The following is an 11,029-nucleotide window of genomic DNA, read 5'->3' as shown; positions in this document are numbered from 1 at the left end:
GGTTATCAGGACACTTGAAAAGGGATTCAGCTGTTTTATACTTTTCTTGCTGCTCTCTAAGACGTCAATTACTAAAACCATTGTGGACTTTTACTATGTGGTACATAATGACAAAGGCTCTGCATGGGGGTTATCAGGGCTCAGCAGCACACAACAACAGTTTTGACATTGACTTTTAAGGACGAATGTAATGGCGGTGATTAAACGGGCAGAAATAAACACATCTATCCAGGGTTCAAGTCAATACATGGAATGGCACCGTCGCACATGTCAGCATCGTTCAGATGCATGGAAGTCCCCCCCACTGAGAGTCCAAACAGAGGCTAAACGGTTTCGGGGCTACCCCCACCTGCCTCGGTCGGCTAATGTAGTATATTTTTTAGCAGCGTTTCAAGAGCAAAGTTATGGAATCAACGAAGCATACTTTAACTCAGAACATTTAAACATTTACCAGAAATACACATTTATACTGTGTATCTACTGATACTGTGTCGAATTTTGAAATGTTGTTATTGTTATTTACAGTATATGTTGATTGATATCATTACGCTGCTATTTTCTATCATTCTGATCACACCAGTATAACTGAAATTTAATGAAGATAATTTGGCCCATAATTCAAACCTGTTATCCTATTTACCCGTTGACAAATTTACTGCTAAATTTCTGAGTGAATGGACAGGAAAGTCTGCAATGATTGAAGGCTCTGTATAGGGGGGGGGGGGTAGTAGGACACTATACATCTGAATCAGATGATCTGATACATCCAGATACAGGGACAGTTTTTTAAAGATATGTCTGTACAATTTGATTAGAATTATAATGGATAGACGATCATAAATTTGAAGACCATATGGTAAGTTTTAACCGATAGAACTTTCACTCAGACCATTCGGGATCGTGCCAGAAAACTATATAAATGAATTGAGCCTTAGAAGGGCTTTGTTTTTGTTTCAGGGACTATACCTTGATTTGACTATTTATTGCTGATAGCTTAAGTTAAAATTTCTTTTCATAGATATAGATTTATTCCTATATTAATGCATACTTGTTATGTGCATTCTCTAACAATGAAGCTGAATCGTAATTGAAGGACTTAGCCTTGCGAAACATCCGAGTACCTCAGCGTTGAGTGCCTTCAGAATTTCTTAAGTGTATCACATCAACAATCTAGGATTGGGAACTAAAAGCCTCTGATTTGAGAAGAATCTTACATTCAAGCACCTATTGCAGGTACAGGTTGGGCTGTAGTAAAAAGCTGTAGGTAATACTAGTACAGTACAGATACAGAAAGTATTTGCTTGTTCACTTACTGAGAAGTCACAAAATTACCTAAAGATTAAACTAAAATGCGTTTACCTCAGTCCACACGTATGTGTGTGCGCACTATGGTCTATAGTGGATGTAAATGTATGTAGGAGGTTAATCTTAGAATAAGAACTGCTGTAGGCAAATAGGAGTGTTCCGCAATGTGTCTTACGGTATACCACATAACATATGTGAAGCCCTGATAACCCCCATACAGAGCCTTTGTCATTATGTACCACTTAGTGAAGACACACAATAATTGACTAAGGAACTTAGTCATTGACATCTTAGAAAACAACAATCAATGTGTAAAAACAGCTTAATTCCATTTCAAGTGTCCTGATAACCCCCATTTAGAGCCCTAATTAACATTTCTAATCAATGTTAGCATTTGCTGACATCTAGCTGTGGTCTTCACACAGCAACACAGAAATTGTCATGGCTTACACCGTAGTGAGACGTGATTACCTGATTTATTATTAGTCCAAGTCACGGCTCCCGTTGTGCATGGCCCAATTTAATGACGCTTGTTTTTGATACAGTAGATGTTCCCCTCTCCAGCAAAGGTAAAACCATTCATCAATATTGTGGGTGATTGGAGAAAAAGCCCCTTAAAAATGACTAAAATTTAGCAACATGAAAATTCTGCTTTCCTTAGTTCGGATAACCCCCTAGTACACCCTCTCAACTTTAACGCTTGATCTTGAACTTTTAGTCAATGAAACTCAGGAAACTATGCTATATGGAAATATAAAACTTATGTCCATGTCTTTCTTTTAATTATCAGGGTGGCCATCGCAATTTCAGTAATTTTTAACCATAAATTGTTGGATTTTGGAGGGTCTCGGAGGGGGGTCCCAGAACGCCATAACGAAAAATAGCTGGAGGGTTTTAATTATATGGCTGTTCATAGTTCCACATACCTATCACACATACAGAGTATGAGCCGATTTGGTCGACCCCCATCTTCCCACCTCTGCCTGGTTTTCTCGTGCAATGACTCTTAAAACCACCGCCAACACTCCATTTTCTTCCTACCTCGAAATTAAAACCACGCGAACTTAAATTCATTTATAGTATTGCATTTTGTGAAGAGCTTAAATAACTTAATGTCGGTATATGATAACACATGCACCGCCCACCACATCATTTTCTTAATTCGCTAGCTTCGATGTTTGTTTCGTTGGTGTGTTGGTTGGTTGGTTGGTTGGTTGGTTAGTTGGTTGGTTGGTTGGTTGGTTGGTTGGTGTGTTGGTTGGTTGGTTGGTTGGTTGGTTGGTTGGTTGGTTGGTTGGTTGGTTGGGTTCCGATCTTAAATTTGACAGATCACTCAAGGAATTCCATATATAAAAACGAATTGTTGTCTTTCCAGTCATACTTTTACATTTTGCATGATATTCCAGTTATCCAGTCAGGGGTTACACAAATCCAATTTAGGTCGCAGCGAGATCGCAGCGCGATCGCCGTCTGGTGGAATTTGGACCTACTCGTAACTGAGCCTTCGCCATCCTCTCTGTCTCCTCCGCTAGCCTCCACCAGGCCTTCATACGGGGGTTCGGGTCCTAGAATTCGGAAAAAAAAGTTCAATAATTGGCCAGGAGAATCAGTCCACGGGAAGGTTAACATTTCTACCTTGGAGCATGCAAATGAAAACCAATGGTGGCCAACCTCTTCTGGCAATTATTCTCCCTTTAGCTGGCGTAGTCAGGTAGAGACTCCTCCGCCACCCTACACCCTTTTACACAGGTCTCCGCCCAGACAATTATCCAACATAAGCTAACGTTACACAACCAAATCCCTTCTTCTTCCTCCACATCCAAATCTACCAATTAACGGGGCAAGTTCGAGTGCAAACATTTTCCTTGTTATTCTAACCTCCAAACGCGGGTATTGTAAATGCAGAAACGTTCGCGGGGATTTAATTTCGCGGTAGGGAGAAAATGGAGTGTTAGCGTTGGCTTTGAGTTCGCGTTTGAAACAAAAGTAGTAGCGCTACAGTCACACAATGGAACGGCTTTTCGCGGTGAGTTAGCCGCGAAAACCGCGAAGGTAAACCACCGCAAACATTTCTCCATTTACAGTATTAAATTCTCATCAGAATTTCGCCGACCGTTTGGGGCAAACCCACAAGGGTCCAGACCCGAGGAACCGACGGAAATCGGATATTCCCAGAGACGCAGCGCCAAGTTAAAACATAAGGTTCTAACGAGACACTAATCAGGAGGTTAGAAGTCTTGGAGGACGATCATTTGACTGGTCTAAACAAACAAAGGGGGGTAAAACATTGTACAAAGTAACATGTCGGTTGGAGGGGACGCTTTAGACGCGTTCTGTAGTGTAGGTCGTTCTTTTCTCTTCTAACGTGAAGTTCCTTCTAAATAACTTACTTGTCATATACTTCTAAATATGACACAAATTCATAATTACACAGAAAATAACATATTTCTTTAAGTCAGAAAGGATCTCTTCAAGCCCAACTATATCCCGATCTTATGAAAGATTCAAAGTCAGAGCATAAGTCGCAAAAGTTGTTTTTGTGTGATCAACGTGTGAGAACCAACCTGTCATTTCTTTTTGGGGGATATAACAAAATTGTTTTAATGTGGGACTTTTCCTTTTGAACTATAAAATCCAACACTTGATACGGCGACCTCGGAAGTCCGTCAGGCCGTTAATTTCGTAGCAAAGCGGTCGGTGGCGATAGCAGTGCCCGTCCCAGGCGTCCTATCACCGTGACGCTTCGCACACCTAGGCGGGACAGGGCCCGTCATTACCCCAGGCGTCACCGGTCTAGACGATCGGCGGGCCCTCCTTCCCTCTGCCCCGGTGGTCCCGCACTGATCCTCCGGAGGAATCCCGCCAAGCCAGGCATAACCCCAACAAGCTTAACTCGGAAGACGCCCTTAAGACATCTTAAGACGGACGCGTCCGAACTTGAGTCGTGAGAAGTAGAGCAGACGTCTTGCTGTAGGATTACGGGAGAGGTAACGTTGAGCCGAAAGTCTCGGAGAAGCATTAACGTCCAAATTAGCCCAGCTTAAAGGAGACACATTATCACTTGGGGTGTCTCAGGGTCTAATTGGGACGACTCTGGAGTGTCAGGGGATTTCTTCTAGCCTCTACCAGGCGCCATGATCCACAGGTCGCTGGAAAAACATGAAATTGACCAAATAGACGGATAACATGCCAGAGAAGTTAGCCCGCTTTAGAAGTAGAAGTTATAGTTTGCGATCTCTAGACATGGCATATTGGACCCTCTCTCCGCAGTCGACTCCCTTCGCATACTACTCACTCTATTTTGGCCAATTTCTACTATTTTCCCGGCCATCCTCGGGGCCTGATAGAGGCTAGATTTCTTCTGCGGGTCCTAACGTTTACTGCAAGGCGTGGGATATAGACTTCACCGTGATGCCTTCCCACGAGGGTACGGATTGTAGAATTCGGCAAAAGGGTAATAATTGGCCAGGAGAGTCAGCCCACCTACCAAATTAAACCTATGTTGGCCAAACTTTCCAGGCAAATATTCTCCCTATAGCCGGCGTGATTAGTCCGGTAGAGACTACATCTGATAGGTGGTTGTGCGATAGCAAGTACGTCGATAATAAATACGTTTATTGCAAATTCGTGTCAGTGGGCCAATTGAAAGAAAATGAAAGACAAATAATGTAGTAGAGTTTAACATGTGTCTACTCTAGTCTAAGTGCTCACTTTAAGTTCAACTTATTGGGCTTGACTGTTTTTTTCTGAGACAGCGGAAGACGAAAGATCCCACCCTTTTCCGTATTGGAATCCTTCCGCTGCCTTAGAAAAATAAGTCAAATAATATACAGATAATGTGCTTGAAAATCTCTACTTTTAGATATAAAGTAAGCTTGGTCGATGTTAGATTTCTGTGTTAAACCAGCACAATTTTCCTTTCAAATGTTTCCTCTAGAACAAAGCCATGGGTGTATTGGTCCATCAGTTTATGTATTGGTCCATCCATTGATCAATCGATAGATGAACTGAGCATCCCTAAGTTTGTATGCACCGCGTAAAATAATTTGTCTTACAATATACTGTAGTTCTAAAGTTCAGCGCCTTTCTCGAAGCGCCCCCTATATTTCAACACCGAAAACGCCGCAGTGCAGGAACGGGACACAGAAATTCCAAGCATGAAATTTTCTTCGTGCCACCGTTATCTTTACTGTCTCCCCATGCGATGATAGACGATAGAAGAGGAAATCTTGTTACCGAGGCTTAGCCATTATTTACTCTAGCCAAAGCCTGTGTGTGTTAGTGTATATAGAGTTGAGAAGGGGGAGGGGGGCAGGCAACCACCTGCTCAAGAGCTACATGAACTCAGTAGCTTTGCCTTTATTGTTTTGCTAGAGTTGTAGTCCTCAATCTTGTTTTATGATACTGTATTTCTTTTTGTTGTAAACATAATGCATTCCGTGTAGAAGTGGGGGTTTTCTAAGCGCATGTTGCTTTTTTTCCGAATATTAATGAATATAAGTGAATGAAAATAAAATAGAATAATTGTTCTAGAGACTAAAAAAACATTAGATGTGTTTCTATGGTTCATATGGAACAAAAACTCGGTTCTTCCGTTTTTTCGTCGGCTTCATTTTATGTTTTACTTTCTCTGAGCAACGATTATCTGAGCATTAGTGGCTGCAAAGTGTAAACATTGTTGATATACCGTTAATTTCGAACGAGTTAATGTCGCGTAAAATTTGCAATTGAACAATGATAGCAATTTGATAAGGGTATTGTTGCTGTTATGGGGTAGAATTTGTAGGCATTCCAATAAACGCAAAACTTGCGATAACTCTGACACAAGAACACACCTCACGTTAGATAAAACGAGCATAATAACTTGTTAACTGGTCTCCTCTCTGAAGAGCTATCATTTGCAAGGTGAACGCATCCAAGTGTATATGATGCGGCCAGATCGCTTCCGATTCCCCCTGCTTATGTAGATGCGATCATACTGAAGTGTGTGGGAACCGAGATGGCGGTTACGATAGCGGCTTTTGTTCGTCTTCAACCCTTCACAAGGTTATTAAAAGTCAAGGACAAAACGTAATTATGATCTTAATGGATATACTTTCTTCACAAACAACAAGAACTACTGTAGAACATGAAGTGAAGTGTTGTTAGTCTATCTCTATATTTAAAACGATTTGTGTATCTGTAACAATATCGTACCACTAACACATAGACATGTGTCGTACAGTAATTGAATTACGTAACAAATGGTGATTGACGTGAAGGGGGTGGGGTATAGGTAAATGGCCTTTGAGCATGAACCGTCAACAGTGTATCCGATCCTTATCGTATGGCCGTTGGTAAATGAACAGAAAAGACTACTGCTGCACTCATCTGAGCAGTGATACAGCATGTTAACAAAGCAGGGATTATCATGTCGTTTTTATCAACTCGATAGTGTTCTTTTTTCTTCAATATGTGGATAGTGCCTTTCCGTTTCTAGATGCTTCAATAGGTGTCCAACATGTAATGAAGATAAAGTGGAAGACTTTGAACAGAAATGCAACGTTAAAAAAAGAGTCCAAGGGTGGTTATGCTTAACAAAGGCGTTTTCCTTTTCAGGATGTGGTCTATATCACTCCGTTTTGCTTGTTCGTCAAAGTAGAGTTTCTACAAAATACATAGCTCACACCAAACGCACTGAATTGTTTAAACAAAATACAATTGGCCAGATATGGTGCATACTTTCTCAGAGGAATTAGCGGGTCATATAGTTACACATAGACTTACATACTAAGTTAGTCATAAATCTAAGCAGATGTTAGGGTAAAAATGGCAGCATTTTCGAAGTACTGTCTCCGACCACACCCTTGGAGCAACAAAGCTAGACAAGTTTAGCATCCAAAAAGATTTTCCGTTCGCAAGACAGTATCCACAGACCGAAACAGTATCAGTTGGTCAACAGAAGTACTGTGCCGACCCATGGATACTTTCCTTACCAATTGAAGATCCGCTTGCAGTCCTATGCTTTTTTTTCTGATGCGCAAACATTGTACCAAAGTTAGCCTCCAAAGTGGGCCTGTAATAGCCTACTTCGCAGACTTCTTGGAGCGGCGGCGCCTATTTTTGGGAGGATCACCTCTGCCACGAAACTCCCTATAAGCCAGCAGTACCTGGTATCAGCGCTTCCCAAAAAAAATAAACGTCGCCGCTCCAAGAAATCTGCAGGCCCTCATTTAAGGCTAACTTTTTCGACAATGTTTGCGTGTCAGAAAAAAAAACGATTTCCAATCCTGACATCTGCTTGAATTTTGCGTAGAACCCATTCCCATGCTAATGGTGTGTTGTATATATCCGCCCCATTACGGCATTGTTTCCTCGTGTCGCCTGTTTGTTTACGGTGAGCTGTCAGCGGGGACAGACGGGGAGGGAAGCCGGCCGGACGGCCCGACGCCACCGCCGCCCCTCACCCGATAACACGCCCTCCGTGATTTACGGCACAGCTTTAGACGCACAACCCCTTGGGAAGGTAAGAAAAAATGTTGGTAGAAAAAACGCACGACAAAAATGTTACAATTTTGAAATACATCAAGCAGAAAGAGTAAAAACGTAAGTCGTAGATGTCTTACAGTTAAGACAATTTCGAGCAAAGAAAACTAAAATTATTTTAGAAGACGCTCAACCCCTTGGGAAGGAAGACAAAATCTACTCTACTTTGTAAAACGCTGAGAAAGAAAAGCACGACAAAATCGTTCAGTTTTGAAATACAGCACAACAAAAGGAGTAAAAACGTAAGTCGTAGATTTATTACAAATAAGACAATTTTGAGAAAAAAAACTAGAATTATCAATAGATTCTAAGAAACAACACATACATACATACATACAACCTATATACATTAGAACATGAAATGTCATTAAAAGAAATAAAACAAATACATAATGGTACTGTGAATAGTATTAAACTTTTCTTTTTCGAACCAGACAGGTCGACAGATGGTGGAAATACCGCGTGGCGTCTGGTATCTCCAGAAAACATAATTAGTTTGTAAATTGCGCCCTGACATAAGCTCCCATACCTGTTAATGGCCAGGGAAAAATTTCAACATTAGGGGGAAGATATGTCAGGAATTTCGCCACCACAAATTGAAACAAACTCTAGGGATTCTATCCTTTTTTTTTATTTTGTGGGAACCATTTATAAATGCTTCACGGTTGACATGAAAGTCCTCCGTTATAAATCAATTTCGTTATCCATAGTAAGGTCGAATGAACAGACTATCACGTTTTTTTGCTTTATTGCACACAGAGCTTGGACATGATGGTTTTCACTAGCCTCTACCAGGCTCCGCGGGATGGCTGGAAAAATAGTAGAAATTGGCCGTAATAGAGTGAATAGTATGCCAAGGGAGTTAGCTAACTCCCTTGGCATACTATTCACTCTATTACGGCCAATTTCTACTATTTTTCCAGCCATCCCGCGGAGCCTGGTAGAGGCTAGGTTTTCACCAATATGGAGTTTCTAGAATCTTTAATCATCGGTAATATAAAGGTGATATCCGTGTATACTATGTAAGAACGGATACAATAAGGACACAATGTCACGGTGATTCTTGCATTTAAGCAATCCTCAGTAATGTACGGAGAAAATTTCATTGAAAAAAGTTAGAATATGTAAATGTTACCGACTATATTTAGATATCGCTTATTTCTGTGTTTTTTTGACAATGATAATTCATAACAGGTAAATGTTTTGACGTTTTGGGCTTTATATCTTACTATTGAATACTAGTGAACATTGGTTTTACTTTCGTATGAACGATTAGTCGAGTACCTAATCTAACATGTGTCCTGCAATACTTGGTATAGTCTAGTGCAACACAAATGAAAATGAACATTACACGATGTTTATTTCATGAGTCATGACCATTCCACATAGCTATGAGACCGAAACCTGGCTTCATCCTCACACCGCTGATCTTGACTTCAGTCCTCGGTGCATGGGAAGACCTTTGCCGCCCAATTCTTCGCACAGCTCCCATGTGTTTTCCGCTGTGTATCGTTGACGGTTGTGCTTTCAAAAAGGTGTAGAAACTAGTCCTGAAAGAAACGACACAGTTGATTATAAATGTCTAAAAACATTTACTCAATATCACAGGAAACGAGAACGAAATGTATAAAATGCACAGCGTATTTCAGTAAGGAAATGAAATTGATAACCAACAACACATCGGACGAAAAAGACGTTTTAAAATCAATGATCGCTCCAATCTTTCATTCAGTATATCTTACAAAGTGTACCTTTAAACGTAACCATCATTTCGCTTTTTTTCGTTTGAAAATAAGGATATCTACTTTACAGTAACAAACGAAAAAGCGTCAGTAAAACAACCAACGACACCCAAGATCGTAAATATATGTTTTAACCGTAGGTTTTGAAATTTACACTCTGACTATGTAACAGTTATGGCGGTAGATATTTCCCATATTCACAAGTTTGGTCTTTTAACCTGTTGAAAAAAAGCCACGGCAACCTCAAAGATTTGACTTGTCAATTCGAACGAGGCTTAATCTACAATTCTACATTTAAAATTCAGCGAAACACTAACTCTCCATGGCTAAAGTGTTCTAGCTATTACCTCCTTTCCACTTAGGACCACGTCCGTGCTGCGACTGCTGGGCGACCAAACTTGAGATTTAACACATCGCTCAAAGAATTTCATAGATGAAGAACTTTTTTTTCAAGTTTTGTTTGTTCTGTTGTCTTTTAAATTGTATTTTTACATCTTTTTATCATATTCAAATTTCCGAAAACAAAGGTAAAACAAATCCAATTTTGGTCACAGTACGGTCGCTCAGCAACCGCCATCTAGTGGACTCTACACTACTCTAACCTCCAAGCAGATCTATCGGTGGCAATCATATTGATAGTATTCAAAGGGCAAAAGCAGTATAATTGGCCACGGGAGGGCCAATGACACCATTTTTGAAAATAAATGCTCCTCCCTGTTTGAGTGCTTGCAGATCTCGGTGGCCAATAATGCTGCTTTTGCCATTTAGATACTCTCATGGCCACCGATAGATCTGTTTGGAGATTTAAAGTACTCTACAGCCTCTACTCTACTCTAAATGTTTCCATTCTTCTCCTTCCATCTTGATCAATTGAGTGAAAGGAGCACGTGGGTTCTGTTTTCCCCATCATCTCTGGACGACCCCTGAGATAAGATCGCCCCCAAATGAAATCCGAGGCGGTTGTCGCCATCTTGACAGGTTAGATCCCTCAATTTCACGTCAATCAAGCCATCAATCAATCACACGATACAAACTTCGGCGGAGGGATATACGGTTTAGTGTTTTAGTGACGTTACTTATGAGACTAGTTCCCGTTGTGACTCTGTTGTGGTTTGTGGCACACCTTTTCACACTGCTTTTCTTCACTTGTCTAAGATATAACCAACACTATAGTATTCGACTAGTCCATGTTACAATGATGTCAATCACTCTCCTTGTCAATGTTATGTTTCCTATGTCTATCGTGTTCCCCAAATACACCTACTTGCATGCAATCAGCGTACGAGTATGAACTTGAAAATAAACATGTTATTAACCAGGTGTAAAGTAAAATGAATGATAAACGCTTGAAGTGTGTCCAAAGCAATTGGTTTTGTTTCTGTCGGACCCATACATGTGGCTGTGTTTGTATTTTTTTCAGTAACACGTTAACAGATATCAATGGCAAGTGCCAACTA

At 40.7% G+C, this 11,029-nt stretch overlaps 1 protein-coding gene across 4 annotated transcripts in view; it reads right to left on the bottom strand.

Annotated features, from left to right (window-relative positions):
- Window positions 1-8,033: 8,033 nt before the first annotated feature.
- Window positions 8,034-11,029, bottom strand: part of LOC136436447 (uncharacterized) — a 98,043-nt gene continuing 95,047 nt past the window's right edge. For all 4 annotated transcript variants that reach the window (XR_010756047.1, XR_010756045.1, XM_066430440.1 and 1 more), the window contains 2 exons: window positions 8,790-9,380; window positions 8,034-8,616 (listed from right to left, as the gene is read on the bottom strand). Coding sequence is in view for 2 of the 4 variants with exons in the window: in XM_066430439.1 (XP_066286536.1) it covers window positions 9,194-9,380 (187 nt within the window). In the remaining 2 variants the exon portion in view is untranslated. The remainder of the gene's footprint in view (window positions 8,617-8,789; window positions 9,381-11,029) is intronic.

The sequence above is a fragment of the Branchiostoma lanceolatum genome, chromosome 6 (genome assembly GCF_035083965.1).
Source record: "Branchiostoma lanceolatum isolate klBraLanc5 chromosome 6, klBraLanc5.hap2, whole genome shotgun sequence".
NCBI classification, from domain to species: domain Eukaryota; kingdom Metazoa; phylum Chordata; class Leptocardii; order Amphioxiformes; family Branchiostomatidae; genus Branchiostoma; species Branchiostoma lanceolatum.
This window is presented reverse-complemented; position numbering and strand designations above follow the sequence as displayed.